This window comes from Rattus norvegicus, chromosome 14 (genome assembly GCF_036323735.1).
Source record: "Rattus norvegicus strain BN/NHsdMcwi chromosome 14, GRCr8, whole genome shotgun sequence".
Taxonomy (NCBI): Eukaryota; Metazoa; Chordata; class Mammalia; order Rodentia; family Muridae; genus Rattus; species Rattus norvegicus.
In genome coordinates this window covers 78963024-78981367 of record NC_086032.1, presented here as the reverse complement: position 1 = coordinate 78981367, position 18344 = coordinate 78963024, and the positions used below count along the sequence as shown (strand labels likewise).

At 51.8% G+C, this 18344-nt stretch overlaps 1 protein-coding gene across 9 annotated transcripts in view; it reads left to right on the top strand.

Annotated features, from left to right (window-relative positions):
* Afap1 (actin filament associated protein 1) overlaps nt 1–13407 on the top strand; it is a 113072-nt gene extending 99665 nt beyond the window's left edge. For 3 of the 9 annotated variants that reach the window (XM_063272812.1, XM_008770247.4, NM_080900.2), the window contains 4 exons: nt 3456–3620; nt 5406–5596; nt 6874–7038; nt 9293–13407. In XM_063272812.1, coding sequence (XP_063128882.1) covers nt 3456–3620; nt 5406–5596; nt 6874–7038; nt 9293–9319 — 548 coding nt within the window. In that variant the 3' untranslated portion in view covers nt 9320–13407. Of the gene's footprint in view, nt 1–3455; nt 3621–5405; nt 5597–6873; nt 7318–8618; nt 9267–9292 lie in introns of those variants that run through there. The other 6 variants (XM_008770245.4, XM_039091573.2, XM_017599057.3 and 3 more) reach the window with 4 other exon arrangements.
* The last annotated feature ends 4937 nt before the right edge of the window (nt 13408–18344 follow it).

Sequence of the window (18344 nt, the reverse complement as noted above, 5' to 3'; positions counted from 1 at the left end):
TCAGACGTGCAGAGAGTCGACCGCTGTGGTTGATGCAGTGGGAACGGGGATGCTGGGCACCCAAACCAAAGCCCCCGAATGCTCAAGGGCACAGGAGGCCTTGCTACTTCTATGCAGATCACAGTCCACAGCCAGCGCCTTCCACTCCCACAGGTCTCTGACAGCTGTATAGTCAGTGTAGATGCTGTGCACCCCGTTATGCAGATGAGGGGTGAGCCCCAGGGAAGTGCAGGAGAGCCAGAGGTCTCACAGCAGGCCAGCCACTGAGCTAGGATGTGGGCCAGGCTTCCAGACTGCAGAGCCAGCTGTACTAGCAGGCAGGGAGAGCACAGCCTGCCTGAGCATCCAGCAGCCCTCCTCCATCGGCAGTTAGATCTGGGTGTGCTGGCACCTGGAGTTGGTGTTTGCCCTGCCCAGCTGCATTGCGTGATCCACCATTCAGCCAGCCAGCCTGTGGGACTTATTCATTCAGGATGCTCACTTGTTGCTGGGGATGCAATGGGGAGACCATGCCAGCTTAGAAAAGCAGGCCTAAGGACTGCATGGGGCTCTGCAGCTCCTGGAGCTCCTCCATCAGTCTGTGTCATGCAAATCATGACAAGGAGCTCCTCCATCAGTCTGGGTCAAGTAAGTGTCCATGCCAAATCATGCCATGCCAACCACTACTGGGGGTTCCTACTTGAGCCTTCTAGTCTGCAGCCATGCAGTTGATAGGTCAGCTACCATGATAGTGTGGATAAGGCTTCACCTGGGGGACCTCCATTCCTACTTGGTACAGGAGAGAAAAGGCCCCAGACCTACTGGCATCCATTGTAGGGTCAGAGTGCACAAGGACACAGAAAGGCTGCCACCTTCCATGGTCAAAGTATGGATGAGCCTTGGGCCTTCAGCAACATTTGGCTATGTCGGCCCCAGGGAACCTATGAGTTCTCGATAGGAGTCTGCCTAGGCCTCTGCTTTCAAATCTGCATTTCAGATAGGTCTGTCAGGAGTCTGTCTGGCTGAGTCTCCTCATTGTCACTGACTTCCCCTGGCCCTCTCTCTCTGTGTAATTTCATTCCCCGATGCCTTGGGTGTGTTCACACTCTTGTTCTTAGTGTTGTTCGTGCAGGGAGGTGCAGGAGCCAGAGGGATGCGTTGGCCTAAAATGCCTTGTTAAGCAAGATCTGAATCCCACGCGGGCTCCCTCGGCCTGGTGTTTCTCACGGCCCTCTGCTCGCTTCATTTTATGGATGATTTATCCCAGTATCTGGTGGGACCTTCTGCAGGGAATGTTTTATTAACTTTGGTGACATCTAATGGAAACAAAAGAGAAAAATAATTGCCTCCTGCGCTTCTGCAGAGTTCAGCCGATCGCATTACAGTTGTACGGAGTTTATTGCATAGGGACCAAATCACGGGGAAATTTATAAGCTGTCGTCCGTAGGTTTGTTGGGGGACATATTGGTTTAGACAGTGGAGTTTGCACAGTTTAGCATGGAATTTTCTGGAAGTACCTTGCTTTCAGGAGATGGGTTATTCTTGGGCTGAGGATCAGGCAGTGTCATCCTGTGGCGGTCTTGGTGAGGGAAAGGATGCTGACTGGACACGGGAGAGTACACGTCTCCATGAATAGGGTACGCTGTTGAAGAAGCGATGGCAGAACCAGCTCAGGGCAGGAGCTGTGTGAGCAGGACTAACGAGCCAGCCGAGACTGATCGCCATGGGGCCACCCCAGGCATGTTGGCACATAGTTATCTGTGTGTGCACCTTCAAAGATGCACGCAACAGCCCTCGTCCCTCCATGGCTTCTACTCTGAAACAGATAGACATGCAGACAGGCAGCGACAGACGGACAGGCATGGTCTGGCTACCCTTGGAGCTGGTGGGTGGTACAGGTAGCACAGAGACCATAGAGATGGTAAAAGCAACGTCAGGGTCAGCAGACCTTGGCCAGTCGTGTGAGCATCTCCTGCCCCTCATCATCTTTTCCAGGGAGTTTTTTTCCTAAAGTCCTATCGGACTGCTCTAAGTTCCTGCCTTGACTTCCCCACAATAACCCACCGCAGCCTGAAACTGTAATCCAGGCTGAAGAGACTGTGGGGCCTGAGGTCAACACTGTGTGAATCACTAGGTACTGGTTGCCAGGATTCTGGGTTTCCCCCCAAAGCATTTACTTATTTACGCAGTCACTGTTCAGTCATTAAATTTTAACAGTTACTTATACAGGACTCAGTTGGGTAGTTACTTTAAGTGCTTTATAAATATTAATTGACTTTTTATAGCGGCCTGTGAATGGCCTGCTCTTATCCCCATTTCACAGGAGGAGAAACTGAGGGGCAGATCCATTCTAGGTTATGGGGCTCCAAGTTTGTCTTCTAAATAGTGGGTCTCCAAGCACCACGTGCTGCCTTTCTGTCATTTTTATTTGCTGGAGAAGCTTCCCCCTCCCCTAGAACCTCAGACCAAGGAGATGTCTTCCCTCTAGCCAGGGGAAGGCTAAGAACAGATGTGGGAGTGAAGAGAGGCATTGTATGTAGAAAGGACTCCTATAAACTCTAGGAGGATTTTGGGCCTTTTCCTGCATGTTTTGCTTACATGTGTGTCTGTCCACCATGTGTATGCCTAGTGAGCAAGGAGGGCAGAGAGGCTTTGGATGCCCTGGAACTGGAGTTACAGATGATTAGGAACTGTCATGGACTTGAATTCTGGTTCTCCAGGAGAGCAGCCAGTTCTCTTAACAATGGAGCCATCCCTCCAGCCCCAGTAGAGGTTGTTGTTGACAGTAACAGATTCTAGCTTCATTTCTTTTGCTGTAACAAATACCCCAACAAACGCAATTTTAGGAAAGACAGTTTCTTTGTCTGATGGTTATAGGTTACAGTCACAGGTTACAGTGTATCCTGGGAAAGTCAAAGCAGGTGCTTAAAGCAGCCAGTGGCTTCTCATCCAGTCAGGAGTGGAGAGAAGAAATACATGGTTACCTCCCTGATGTCCAGCACTCGGCATACCAGGGCCTCATGATATGTGCCACCCACAGTCAGGGTGTAAAAATGCAGGATATAATATTCAAGACACTCCCTCATGGACATGGACACAGGCCAAGCTGATCCAGGTGATTCCTCCTTAAGACTCTTTCCCCAGATGGTTCTAGATTCTATCTGGTTGACAGAACTGTCCAGGTCACTGCCTTGCCAGGTTCCAGAATCGCCACTCTGAGCCTTATTGACAATTATTTGAAAACTGATGCCCTGTGGGGAGGAACACTGACGGGACTCCTCAGTATTCTGTCTCTATTTGTGAGCATGCAGATCAAAGGATGTGAGGATTTGAGGCAAGTCGAGAGTCTCTGCTCCAAGCCCCCTCTTCCTGTTAGGACTGGCCGGGAGCAGCTCTGTGGTATCCCGAGCGCTGCTGACTACAAGCATGGGCGGCCCAACTCCTCTGGTTGAGCTAACTGTGTGCTCCTTGCTCAGATGCCGAGCAGTACAAATATGGTAAGAACCGGGTAGAAGCAGATGCCAAGCGGTTACAGTCCAAAGAGGAAGAGCTACTGAAGAGAAAAGAGGCCCTGCGGAACAGGCTGGCACAGCTCCGGAAAGAGAGGAAGGACCTGAGGGCTGCCATCGAAGTGAATGCAGGTATGGGGGACTTGGCCCTGATGGCCCATGTGCCTGTGTCCACTGGAGTTCTCGAATCCATTCAACTAACCCTAGGATCCATGGGCTGAGGCCGCCTCTTTAGCCTTGCCTCCTGGAGTGTCGACCTTGTAGGGGAGCCTGGGGCAGCCCAGGGTTGGCTCAGTGGTGCCACATAGGCAGGGACTGTGCCCTGGCCCCAGCTGCACAGTGAGACTCCGGCAATTTCAACCTCTGGAGCTGACAGCCAAGGTTGGCAGATTTTGTTCCTTGTCTGAGGTGACTCAGTGGGGCTTCTGAAGAGGAAGCAGCCAAGGGGTCTGAGAGGTTTTCTCAGATCTCTGCCAAGGTCAAGCAGCTCTCTTCTCTCAGAAGGGCCTGGGGGGGAGCAAGGCTGCACCGGGGTTTAAGGACCAGAGAAAAGGCCTATGGTAGTGATCCCAAAAGAGGGGCAGTGAACAAGGACAGCTGTCAGGGGAGTGGTGTCTAGAGACGAGTAGTACCCAGGCACAGGCTAGGCCTTGTTCCTGCCAGACCTCCTGGATAGAAGCTTACACGTCCCTCTGGTCCTGGCCAGCACCCCCATGGGGCCAAGGTTTTTCATATTTTCTACTAGCTCAGGAGAAGGGGGCTGTGCAGTGGATGGGGAGCCCAGAAGGCTTCAATGTAGGCAGAGGCTGGTACATATGCTCATCATAGTTAACCAGAACTGAACTCTGTCTGAATTAAGGCTGTTCAGGGAAATGATTTTGGGGGTGGGGACAGAGAACAAGAAGGGGGGTAAAGGTGAGCCCATGAGGATAATTTGTGGGAGCCGGTTGGGTAAGGTGTCAATATCAGGCTGCTGAAGAGGGATGGAGACCCCCGGATCTATGACATGCAGGGAGCAGTGCATATCAGGCAGCTTGTCTACCTGTCTGTGTTAAGTCACAGGACAGAGATGCAGAAAGGCCCAGCTCTGCCCTGAGAGGCCAGGCTCCCTGTGCCCTGTGCTTTGCTCACTTCCCTGACTTACTTTTCTTCTCTGTCCATCTCTGTGTACTTTCTGCCCATGTCGATCATCATAACAAATTTCAAAGAGATGAGTTTACTGCCAAACCATGGAGAACTATGTGCCAATGCCTACAGAGATATGGGCAATGTTTTGTGACCGGGAAGCATATACAGTTGTCTTAGGATTTTACTGCTGTGAACAGGCACCATGACCAAAGCAACTCTTATAAAGACAACATTTAACTGAGGGTGGATTACAGGTTCAGTCCACCATCATCAAGGTGGGAGCATGGCAGCACCCAGGCAGGCATGGTGCAGGAAAAGCTGAGAATTCAACATTTTGTTTCAAAGGCAAATAGGAGAAGACTGGCTTCCAGGTGGCTAGGACAAGGGCCTTAAAAGCCCACACCCACAGGGACACGCTTCCTCCAGCAAGGCAACACCCACTCCAACAAAGCCATATCTCCAAATAGTGCCATTCCCTGGACCAAGTATATTTAAACCATCACAGCAATAGACCACAAGTAACTGGTAGAATTTGAGACCTTTCCTTATTCCGCTTCCTTGTCAGTGTCACCTTTGGACACCATGTCCTTTAAGTGAGTGTCATGAGGCCCCATGGGCTGTGTAGGATTATGTTTGACTCCTGCCCCTAATCTCACACAGCAACAGGTTATTAGGGAAAGATCTGGGCTCTGCGGGAAGCAGTTGGGCTGGAGCATTGTGGGGAAGACCTAGCAGAACTCAGCTAGGTCAGCCCCTCTATGTGGTGACCATGTGTTCCTGGGATTCCAGGCAGGAAGACCCAGGTGGCCCTGGAGGACAAGTTGAAGAGGTTGGAGGAAGAGTGCAAGCAGAGGGAGGCAGAGCGGGTCAGCCTGGAGCTGGAGCTGACGGAGGTCAAGGAGAGCCTGAAGAAGGCCTTGGCAGGTGGCGTCACTCTAGGACTGGCTATCGAACCCAAGTCAGGGACATCAAGCCCACAGGTGAGTGTCAAGGCACAGCACACAGAAGTGCTCCATGGTCTCTCAGGTAGCATGTTCACCACCTTGGGTGGCGTCAGCCTAATGTTCCCACTGTGTATGGAGACATTGATGTCTCTTATGTTCACTGGGGTTCTTAAAGTCCAGTACTGAGGCCTCCTCTGCATGGTCAGGTGTCACAGGCAAGCTCTTCTACCTTTTGTCTTGTCTGACTTGACGCCAGCTTGCTAGGCAGGAACTTGCTCTCACGCTGACAATACTACCGGGTGTCTGGAAGCTGCAGTGTCACCTGTCAAGTCTGAGCTCTTACTTTCAGTCATGGCTCCTTCCTCATTGTCACCTGACTCAGCCACTGAGACTTGCTGTTGTCCCCAACTGTCCCCTGGCCAGGAGTAAGCATGGCCTTCAGAAGCTCAGGAATGGGTGCTCATGTCTCCTGTGTCTCCTGAGGGTCCTCTCCATACCCTGGGCTTGCCTCCTGTGTTGGCGACAGCATTATGTATAATTGTAGACTTGGAGGAGTGGCTTTTTCGGCAGGTCCTTCTGCTACAGACATCTATTGCCTGACCATCTCCAGAGACAGGGGCCTTTATTCTGTCTTTGCACTAGTGACCACACCCACTTCAGAGTCGACGCAGACTCTGAAGATGTCCAAGGAACGGTGTATGCTGCCAAAACTGAGCAGGGAGCACTCCGGTCACGACCCTTCACAGGGCTTCTTGGGCTGATGTTGCTCTCAAACAACACCCTGCACATCCCAAGTGTCATTCACAGTGCTGTGCTTTCTCAGCGGACCCTTAGCAATCCTCTGCAGAAGCGCTGGCGAGCCGAGTCAGACCCGAGGCAGCCGAGGAGATAAGTTGCTTCATTCTGAGCTTTCCAAAAATTTCTCTCTGGCATCGGCAAAGTGGGAGTGGTCACAGACCCAGAATCGCTTGGGGCCCGTTCATCGTCCCAGGATACCAAGCTCATGCTGCCTGCCACTGGAAGTTTCTGCTGCCAGGTCTGACCCTCTCAGGGGCAGGCAGCTCCAGGAAACATTTGCAGATTTAGGTAGCATCACATTGATGGGCAGGTGAGAGAGGTAGTGAGAGGGTAGGAGTGTGGGTTCGAATCCGGCCTCCTGGTCTTCCACCCCTCTGAAGGTGCTCCGAGGATCAGGTGGTCCTTCCTAGTTCAGCCTATTTTCAGATCTATTTCTTCCTTATGAAACTGTTTCTCCTTGGGAAATGCCAGTGGCTGAGAACCACCCCTCACGCAGGCTCTCCTCTCATTGACAGTCTCCAGTGTTTCGGCATCGGACTCTGGAAAACTCCCCCATCTCCAGCTGTGATACAAGCGATGCTGAGGGGCCTTTGCCTGTGAACAGTGCAGCCGTCCTGAAGAAGAGCCAGCCGTCCTCCAGCAGCTCCCCTTGCCGTGGGCACGTGCTGCAGAAGGCCAAGGTGAGCCCCCTGGCAGGGCCAGGTACCTGAGCTCCAAGTGAACCCCACTGCACTTGGCACTCAGTCTTCTGCCAGAGGCATGGAGCTCCTCTAACAGCACCCCCCCAACACCCCCAGGTACTGTGGTTCAAAGATAGCCACCAAACCTGAACTCCCACAGATCCATGTCACCTCAGAAATGAGCAAGACCCCCACCCCCGGGGCTTGTGTTCTTCGGGCAACACAGACTGGGCATCATGACCCCGATATCCTTCCTAGCACTTACCTGCAAGAAAGAAAGAAAAAAAAAAAAAGCCAGGAAAACATTTTTCCCCCAGGCTGTCTCCCAGCACCCTGGCCATCAACTCAGGGCCCCTCCTCTCCCTGCAGTCAGGAAGAGGAGCCACCAACTTTTGCCACAATTAAATCCTGGGGATTCTCAAAGCTTAATTTCTAGATGATCAGAGCCAGAACTTCTTGCCCATGGTAACGGAAACATCTGGAAAGAAATGGCATCATAGCAGTAGCAGGTGGAACTGAGCGGGCCTGGGGATGGGACATGGGTCCAGATGGTGTCCCTCTGTCCTGAAGGTAAAGGAGCCTCTGTCTCCAGGCCGTGTAGTGATGGCATTGATGTGTTGGTCATTCAGCAGGCCAAGCCCCTTCCTCAGGAGCTGCAGACATATTGCTTCCAGCTGGACAAATTTCATGTAGGGAAAGGACGGTGCTAGGCTCTTGGGTGTCCTGGGATGCTGCCAGAGGTTGTGCTTGCCCCTCAGCCCCTCAGCCCCTCAGCCCCTCAGCCCCTCAGCCCCTCAGCCCCTCAGCCCCTCAGCCCCTCAGCCCCTCAGCCCCTCAGCCCCTCAGCCCCTCAGCCCCTCAGCCCCTCAGCGTGTGCTTCCCCAGCAAGCATGCTTTCTGGAAGGCTTCGAGGTCGAGTGGTTACTGAGCTGGCATTCCAGTGGGTTTCCTGCACCCCCCCTCAGGCCTCCCTAATCTATAGGCTAACTCTCCTTAGAGGACCACTTTACCTAAGCCATGTTAGAGTGGAGCAGCAGCGTGATGCCCCTCCCGGTGTCTTTACCATCAGAGAAGGGGTCAGAAGCCGAGCCGTGCTATGAAAGAAAGGCTCTCTTGGCTCAGGCTGTTCAACTTCGTCCCCTTCTGATGGCGAACACGAAGCCTGTGACTGTCGATATGAGACACAGACAACTTCATACAGTTCCCGTACAGCACAGGAGGGCTTCTGGTGCCAGCCGTAGCCAGTACACAGACAGGAGGTGTGGAGGTTCTTGTCACTGCAGCTTATCTCTGACACAGCCTCAGGAGTGGACTTGAGGAGAATGGCCCCTGGAGTCAGAGGGGCCCCCACAAGCTTGGGGGTGTGTGTGTGGGGAACATATTAACTAGGCTAAACATTCTCTTGATGTTTCTAGAATCAAAAGTTCACGTGTAATTAATGGCTGCTGGCATAGCACTGGCAGAAATAAGAACCCTAATGGAGCAGTTGGCAGAGTCAGGAATACTCGGGCAGGGCTGGATTGGTGGCTTGGCTCTGTGGAGGAGAATGCCTAGCCAGGTCCCCATCTCATTCTCCACAGACACCTCCATGATGACTGAGAATAGGTGCTGAGAGCTTCACGTCTGAGGGCATCGCTCAGGGTCTGCTACTGCACCCCCCACCGTCCCCATCCCCCCCCACCCCCTCACTCCCCCCCAGCAGCTGCTGTGTCCGCTTCACCCATCCAGCCACCTGTCACCCACTCTCTTGTGGTAAAAGAAACAGAGCGAACCCGACCTATTAATAGTGCATTCCCATGTGTGTCCCACCTCTGGAACTTCATCTTCCTAGATGAAACACCAAAACACCAATGCCACCTTCTTCCCTTGCCTCAAGCGTATACCGTGACACTGTTTATCTCTGTGAGCTTGGCTGCCTCGGGCTTCCATGTAAATAGGCTCACTCAGATGATATGTAGTCCTTACTTAATGATATCCCAGCGGTCGGCTCTCCCTGCCTTGTTCAGCCCGATGAGTGTCCCATGTCTGCAGGGGCCACATTTACCTATTTGCTCCTCTTGGGTATTTGGGTTAGCTTTATCTCTGGCTGGCGACTTGGAGGTGGATGGCTGGATAATTCTTTTGCTCAGGGAGAGCCTGCATTCTGTTGTCTGTGTCTGAGTCCCCACACTGTAAATCTCAAAGGCTCTTGGGACATAGCGGCTTATGGTAGCCAGTACCAAACTGCCTGAGTTCACACGCCTCTCTTCTCCAGGAGTGGGAGCTGAAGAATGGAACATAGAGGGAGCCCAGCCACACCCAGAGACTGTGTACTGCCACCAGCCTTGCATGTGACACGTGCGCCTCCCAAAGTGGCCCGAGCATGACTGCAGAAGTTTAGACCGAGTCTGACGCTGACCCTTGGCTGGCTTGCGTGCACGCTTTCTACTGTACGACGGTGCCCTTTAGGAAAGTTTACTTTAAAACTTTGGTGTCCAAATTTACTTGTTAAGAAGCAGAAATGAAAGGGATTGACAAGCGGTTTTGAAGCACCCTCTAGCAGATGGGGTGGTTCTGAGGACCTCAGCTCAGTCCCAACCTGCAGCCCACGGACCGTGCGCCCCTGTGAGACGGGGTGGGCCAAGCCTTTCCCCTGTGTGGTCAGAGCTGCATACCTCACCCTGTTTGCAAGAGGGTCCTACTCTGCAGCAGCAGCATGAGCTCCTGTGTCTCTGCATACACACCTCTCCCCACCCCCTCCCCCTTCCCCTCCCCCTCCCCTTCCCTTCCTGTCCCCTGTCACTGGAGGTGAAGCCATGAGGAATAGTGCTGTGAAGCGACTTTAAGATTCAGTTTTGGTATTGGACAAGCCTTTTGTCACCAGGATAGAGATGTTGTCATTCTTTTTACCAGGGTTTTTCATGTTTGTTTTAAAGAAAATGCCCCTGCCCTGCCCCTTTTCATCATGTGCTGTGCTTGGACCTTAAGGACTTTTCAGAGACCCTGTTTCCTTCCCACTGTATGATGTACTTTGAGAGGCTGCACAGAGCTTTCAGTCCTTGGCTAGCATGTACCCCTTTCTCCTGACCTGAGACCCCAGCTTCCCAGGCAGGGGCTCCTGAGCCCAGGAAGCACACCGGCCACCATCTGCCTATGGGTGTAACAGAGCAGGTTCTAGAACCTGTAGTTTAACCTGGCCCATCTGTGAACAAAGACATTCCTTCCAGAGCTCCTTCCTCAAGTTTACACTCGAAGCTGTAGATCAGGGTGCACTCCCATGCCGAGGTTCGGATTGCATGGGCCCTTCCCACTCTCCCGTCTGCCTCTGGGCATTTCATAGGATCGTTCAGCTGCTCGGGATGCATCGTCTGCAGGTCATGGGGGCTAGCCTCTACCCTAGGAGTTTGAGATTCAAACTGGCTTTGGGAGCTTCCAGAGTACAGTGCGAACCTCTCCACCATGGGGAGATGCAGGCAGTGACCTGGACATTAGGCATCTCTGCAGACTTGTGCAGGGCCAGTTATACACAGTGAGAACCTAGTGATGCCTTTCCATCGCAGTCCAGAATGTCCTTAGCACACACGGGAGGAAAGTCTCCCAGGCTCCCTGCAGAGGGGCCTTCTCTGGGCAGCCTTCATATCCAGGATTGGTGCTCTGGGCTTGAGCCCTGCAGCAGCTGCCTTGGAGTCACAAAAGAGCAGCAAGGTGGTTACCGGGGTACAGGGACAGGAAAGCTACTCAGCTGAAGGTCTGTCCCAGGCTAGCCCACTGTAAGACCCTTGCCAAGCTGTGCAATGGTGCTTCTCTCTAGTGCCTTCCTCCAAAGGGCAGTTCTGATTCTTCACAGCAGCATCTGTGTGGGCTGGTGTCTGCCAGGAATCTGTGTAGAAAGACCAGGAGGAGGCATACAGCCTCCACACACACCAGCCTACTCACGGAGCTGCAACTGGGGGAGCCCCTTGGGTCATCGCAGGGAGCTGTGACCATTCCATGCTCTGAAAGGGAAGAGAATTTAATGTGCCATAGACTTCTGCTGCCTCGGGTCTCAGAGCAGTGCTTTTGGTCACTCCAATAACAGCCTTCTTTGCCAGGAAACCTGGTCCAGGCTTTGACTGTTACCAAAACAAGGAGAAAATGCCCAACTTGACAGCCAGTCCTGGCCAGCATAGAGGGACATAGTGAAGTATCGTGTCCAGCAGATAAACCTCAGATGAGTTTGTCCTGATGAAAACACAGCAGCCTCCAGGCTCCTGGCATTCTTAGTTTGTGCTGAGAAACCCAGGCCTGTAATCCTTTCACTGTGCCGGATGCTACAAATTCCTTAGAACCATATAAAGTAGGTCCTGGAGAAGTTACGGCTCCCAACACAGGGCTCCACTGTCCTGTGGTCCCATTAATGTTCTGAGATTTGGTCAGAAAGCTAGTTCAAAGCATTTGTTTCAAAATAAGTTATTTATTTGTATATGTTCAATAAATAGAGTTTTAATTTATATGTACATATTGGGACACCCATGATCCTGTCAGGATTCTCAGTGCTCTCATTCTATGACTCTCCCAAAGCCACCGGCATGACCCCAGCCATCGATGGCAGGTTTGCTTTGTGTGGATCCAGGTAGGCAGAGGGCTGAACCAGCCCCTTTCTGTGAGCAACCAGGTCCTCTGCACCATGGGAGATGCTCCACCTCTTGGGGCCTCTCTTTGAGGCCACAGAGTTTCCCTGGGTCTACTTTTGCTACAACTTGGCAAGATGTCATCAGCTTTCACAAACCCCTACTTTTATGTCCGTTTTCTAACTAACCATTTGCATGCAAATATCATGCTGGCCCGGGGATTTGCTCTGGTCCCTGGCCTGGGCATGTGGGTGCAACCCTCAGTGTCACACAAGCTCATGTACCAGTGTTCTTGCAAGGGTGAGTGTGGGTCAAACAGGTCATCCCAGGTGCCAGAGTGACCTGTCAGGACGGTATGGACCCACTTCACACAGAATCTTCCAGAGTGCTTGCTGCTCCCCTGCCTCAGCGTCAGTGCCCGGTCGCTTCCCCGTGCATGCCTTGGTCCTGCCTCACCATCCTGTCCACTTCATCTGTCCACTGCTCCAATTTCCCTTTGGCTGTTTCTGTGTCAGCTCGCCCATGCCAATGGGACTTTTAGAAAATCGGCTTTGGAAAGCAATGTCCCAGGCCCTGAGGACATCGAGGAAGGCTTCCAATATGTGGGGACTGCAGTCCCCCAGGTAGAATTCACACACAGGCAGCAGCTGGACTGTGTGTCCCTGGCCTCTCCTCCCAAAGGCAAGGGACAAGCCTTCCCTGTCGTTGACCTCTGCCCTGTGCTCTGGGGAATACTTGAGCCAAGTTAAGACATTCACACCCACCCTCACCAGCAAGCAGGACACCTTCAAGGTCCATTCTATGGGTGGGGCAACATCAAAATGATTGATCTTTCTGGGTTTTTTTTTCTAAAGTAATTTTGAAATAGAGACATTTCAAATCCATGACATAGTTTTTATAGAAGCAACTGAATGTCTGGGTCTTGTTCCCACTGACTTACTACTAATCACGCCAGAGGGCTGGGTTTCTACTGTGAACTAAACTGAAACTAAACTCCCTCACTCCCCGTGCCATCCTCACACAGCTCAGCCCCAGGGAGAGCGGAAGCAGCTTGGCCATGTCACTGGCGTGCAAAGCCCTCCCCTCAGTTTTGAGGAACACCCTTTGCCAGTAGGTGGGGATATACCACCATGATCTTTGGAAACCTGGGCTTCCTGTACACCAGATTGGATTGTCCTTTCAAAATGGTGTCTTTAGTTCATAATTCTTAGGGACCAAAGGTGTTTTTAATAGGATAATGTTTTAATTGATTTCTAACAAAGGTTTACTCTACATTTTAATACCAGTTTTTTTACATTCTAGATATTCCAAATCAATTGCTCGTGGCTCTAAGTTGTAAAATGTTTTCACGTTATGAATGTAATTATTTCCTTAATGTATTTTTAAAAAAAAACTAAAATCATATTTAAAATAACCTTGGAAAGACAACAGGCGAAGGAAAGAGAAAGTTTTTTTTTAATTAACTATGTTGGTAGCCCATTTGAAATGACTGTAAATATATTTTGATTGTGTAGCTCAATGTATTTAATTCAGAAAGTAAAAATTTTTTATGTAAAGAGACTTGCAATGAAAAATCCTAGTTTTCAGTCCATGCCCCTATCTTGTAGTCACTCCCTCCCAACTTTTCTCCTCTACAAACTGATTTTTTTTCTACTGTTGTAACCGTGTACCCATCGACTGGCGCCCATTGGCGGAACTTGTTTGTGTATTAATAAAACTGTGCTATGTAGTCCGGCCTTGTGTCCTCCTGACAGTGGCTCATGGTGCAGAAGAAGTTGTTCACCGTTGTCTGAGTCATCATTTCTGGTCACCTGACAGGTGGGAGGGGCTGGATCACACCCGTGCACAGGGAAGGTCACGTGCACGAGAAACCCCTCTGCCTCAGAAGACCCTTGGGGATTTTTCTGAGTGCTTTTGGTCTATGGACCTGAGTATAACTCAGTAGACACCATCACCACCTCCTCACATCCCCCACTCGGTGCCAAGTGCTGGAAACAGAATGAATCCCCTGAAGGAGACAGCATGATAGTCCCAGGCAGGAACTGAGTCTAGGACCTACTACTGAGCTTGACATCTGGATTGAGAGCCACTGGGTCTGGGTACCTGCGGAGTGTGGTGAGGGATGTGTTGGTGGTGTTCAGGGGCATGAGTGAACCCAGAGGCCATTCATGCCATTCATGGCTTTGGACAGCAGGCAAAGCCCAGACGTTTATCACAGGTGATGGAGGAGCTTACTGTGTTGAATCTGGAGATGGGACCCAGGCTTCCGGGTGACTGGGAGGCCGCAGAGCTATTCATCAGAGAAATTCCATTTGTGGGGGGCCCTGGAGCTCTTCATGAGAAGGAAGAACCCACCCTCGCTTGCCCAGGGTTGTCCATTGAATCCTAAGCACTGGTTAAGTGTCACTGAGCTTGTTTTTAAGCGATGCCTTTGGTTTTGGAGTCCTGGTGGGCTGTCAGGGAATGAAGGGGTCTCCTCAGTGTCATTTAAAGCAGAGGATGACTGAGTGCTTGGCCACAGAGAGCCCCAGGATGCTCAAGTTGTGGGTTATGGTCTGTAACCCAGTGTCATGGAGCCTATTAGGTGCACAGCAGGAACCTCCATGGGAAATGTCAGATGTCTGTAACTCGGGAAGAGACGGGTTTTATGAAGCTGTTAAAAAAAAATGCCTCTCTCCTCATGAGAAGTTAGCCAAGAGCTCAGGTGGGAAAGACTCCATGGGAGGAGACAGGTATGCATTCCTCCTGAGCTAAAGGTGGGAGCCCAAGCAGTACAGGAGCATGCAAAATGCCCACAAAAGGACCCTTCATAAGTTTTCTTAAGCCCCAGGCCGCACAGAGCTGGCTGCTTCCTTCCTGGGGTGCCAGCCTCCCCTAGGAGTCTAGCTGGCTTGCAGTATGCCTCTCTTCAGGCCCATGTGTCTCTAGAAATGCCAAGTGAATGTTCCTGTGCAGACTGGCCAGTCCAGAGCCTGTGCCCTCTCTCCTGCCTCTAGGGGATGTTTGTCTGAGCATTCTGCCACATGTGATGCCAACTGCTACACACAGGACACACTGCCGGTTGGGTCACCAAGGAGCAAGGTGGGAGGTCTAATAAGACCATGATGTCCAATTCTGGTGCTGTGTCAGAAAAGATTAAAATGGGAGACTAAGGGATCATGGAGCCACCTCAATGGCTGACAGAGCACAGCTCAGGAAACTGCCCCCAAATCTATACATATGAGAGAGGGTCCTCTCCCCTTTGCTATACACCTTAGGCTTGCCTTAGACTGTCTCTGGAACAAGCTCTTATCACACCTTGTAGGGGACCTACGGAAGCGATGTCTAATGCCCTACCCACTATTCTCGTGCCCACCAGCCTTGAGATCAGTATGTCCCTGCTGCGGGCTTACAGAGTGCACAGATAGTTGCAGGGATGTCCTGCTCCTAAGATGGCAGGACAAGAACGCCTGGCACACCAGGAGGGCAAAGAACTTACCCACTCAGCCTGAAAACCCTCAGTTCATTATCCCAGCCCACCGCATCTCTGGTTGTCCCTTGCTAGCTCTTGTCTATGGGTGCTCTGGCTATCCTTGCCCTCTTATTTCTATATTTGGATTCACTTCTCCTGCTTTATAGCTGACAGGAGGTACAGGAGAGACCAAAACAAACCAAAGGGCTTCCTTCTGTGCTGGTCATGTGTTCTGATCAAACCTCTAGACCTCACTGGAGGAAGATGTGGAGTCTGGAGGTATTGCAGCCTTTCAGTAGCTGAGAACAGACAGACAGACAGACAGACAGACAGACAGACAGACACACACACACACACACACACACACCACTACATCCCCTCAGAAGACCATAGCTGGTCTCCACTAGGCTCTGTGGTCCAAATCTGGTGAGGCCCTCCTCCTCTTTGAGGACTTTCTTGCTTGCCCCACCTCTGTGACCATTTTCTCTCTTTCCCAGATAATTTCCCGTCTTCTCTTGCTTCCTCGTATCCCCACCTCACTTCTGACTTTTCATAAGAATACAGCACTCCCAGCACATCTGGCTGTGTTCCCCAGTCTTGGGGGTGGGCACCTCTGCTCCCAGGTTCCACTCCTCTGCCCTGAGCTCCACCACACTTGATCCCTGTGGCCTGGCTGTGGTGTGACTGGATGCTGTCCCATCCCAGCCTCCTCTCCCCAGGAGCAGCACATGGGGCCAGTAGGCATTGGTGGGGTTCTAGCATTTTCTATTCTTCCATACTGTCTGTTCTCTTGAGCTTGACTCTTGCCTATCTCTCACTCAGCTCCCTAGGCAGGCCTGCCATTAGGATGCCAGGCCTCAAACCAGGCACTAAGGGACATCTTTCTTCAGCCAGAAGTGAGTCCCAATGGTTTTCTCTTGCAAAGCACACTCTCACTGCAGCCACAAGGTGGCCAGCCTCCGTTCCTAGCTTCCTAGCTTGACCTGAGGCCTGTGGGACCATGCCCTTTACCTGATCTCATTCTCTCCCAGGGCTCCCTCTCCCTTCTCATCTCTTACAGCTCCTGGCTTCACCAATGTAAGGAACAAATCCGTATGGCCCACTTTAAGAATGAGGTGCATTTAGAGCACAATATGGAGTTACAGTAACAGGAGGTGCTGGGCACAGTCTTCCTTAGTTTGAAGCTGGTGCCTTCTTGCCTGGGTCTGCTCTCAGTTTACCCAAGGTTGGAAAGGTACAGGCAGCTATGGGATGGAACAGAAACAAGGGAATCTTGGGATTCAGGAGGATGGGGAGTTTGGGATAAGGATTATGTTAGATCATTGAAGACTGTACCTCTCTGAAGAACTCAGCTAATGAATTCATAGTGGCAGGGAAATGTGACAAGGAACATAAAAATCTGTGCGCCAGTCGTTCTAGCCTTTCCTCTATGCTGACCCACAACTCTGTAAGGTCATAAAATTAACTGCATCACCTTCACTCCTCGGAACCTCAGGTGCTCTTACTAAGAAGCAAGGACTTGTTTCTCGCGCTGGTCCCTGCTGTGACCATGCCGCATAGGCACTTGCTGTGGTCACGGTGATCTGAGCATTCCCAGATCTGGCTGGCCCTGTGACTCAGGGTCCTCCTCCACTGTGGAGTGGCTTCCACATCTGCTTCAGGGCCGCTGCCAGAATGGCCCTCGGAGCTGGGGGAAGTGCCATGTGCTGGAATCGATGCATGGCCAAGACTGAAGCCGTCATTGTGGCTGGTTTGTCATTGCTGTCCTGCTGGCAGGTGCGGCTCAATACTGCCAAAAGCTGGGTAAGTCATTAACAGAGCTGAACGTGTGACACCGGCTGGAGGCTGCCAATGCTGCCGTTAGCCCAGTGGTAAGCCAGCAAGTCCTGGACTGGGCCAAGTACCACAGGCGTGCTGAGTCTGGGCATGCTAGGCCTGGGATGCCTGTGATAAACAGTCATCCATACTGTGACAAGGAAATATCGCCACCAAGATCCACTGAGCATAAGTATGCTTGGCTGCTGTCCCTGGACCCTGAGGAACCGCCATGGTTAGTGATGCTGATATGAGGCAGAGCAATCATGAACGCCTCTCGGTGGAGATGAGCACCTCACAGCTCTCACAGAAGGAGCTCAGCAGCACAGGTCTCCATGTGCTGCCCTACTGAGTGCCTCCAGATGCCCTCACTCAAAATCTCCCTTCCCTGTGAATCCTGTCCCTCAGCAAGTCACCAGGCCCCATCTAGACCCGGGAGCACAGTTAGAGCTGGGCAGGAGGCCCTGTGTGTGCTTCGTGAGCCCTGGACACCTAGGCTAGAGGTGTGAGGGCCTGGATGAGGGTGGCCATGGGGGAGCTAGAAGAGCTGTGAGAGGCCAAGTGGCCAAGGGGTGTGTGGCCAAGGGAGGTGGTCACCTGCAATAAATCTTCATCTCATACCCAGGAGAAAGGCCAGAAGGTGACAGTAGGTGTCAGGGCTGATAAGTAGCAGGCTCCTACTCTCAGACCGGACTAGGCCATCCAGTGGGTCTGAACACTGATCACGACAGTTGTATTTCGTTTCTGCCTGTCATGCTCACAGTGACTTTGTCCTGTGCTGGTGGCTGTTAACAGCAAGGCTGCATGGTACAGGTGTTTATAGACACTGCTCTCTCATGCTGGAAGAAGGACCATGTGCCTGGCTTTCCACAGTCTTGGAGGCAGGTGCTGGTACCATCTGCCTTATAAGTGTGCCCATACGTGTGCCTTCACACCCCTAGATCTGGCACTAGCATCTTCTGGAGGCCTGGCGGCATGAGGTGTAGAAACAATGGCTCTGGGACCAAGACTAGGTACTTCGTGGGCATCTGACAAACCTTCAAATGGTCTTGAACCCCTTCCAGACAGTCCCTGATGGTCAACTCGCCTTCTGGAAGGAAGCCAGCAGCCCTTGAGTGCAGCCTGTGTTACTACCGGGCAAACTTGCCTGACTTGTTAGTGCCTGGTCCAAGAGCCAAGGACAGGCTTCAGCCCTAGTACAATCTGTCCAGGACACTGCAAGGTTCTGTCTTTCCATTACCTATGTGGTTTTGATACCAAACTGGAGGATCTCACATTCAGGACTTAGTGATGCTTGACGTGCTAATTCAGCAAAAACAAGCAAACGCTCTGTCAACAGATCTGTCCACATGTTGCTGCCTCTTCCGGGAGCTCTGAATGTACCTCAAAAAGACTGTGAGGGAATGACTGAGGCAGTGAAACATCCTGCCACAGCATTGGTTCTCAGGGAG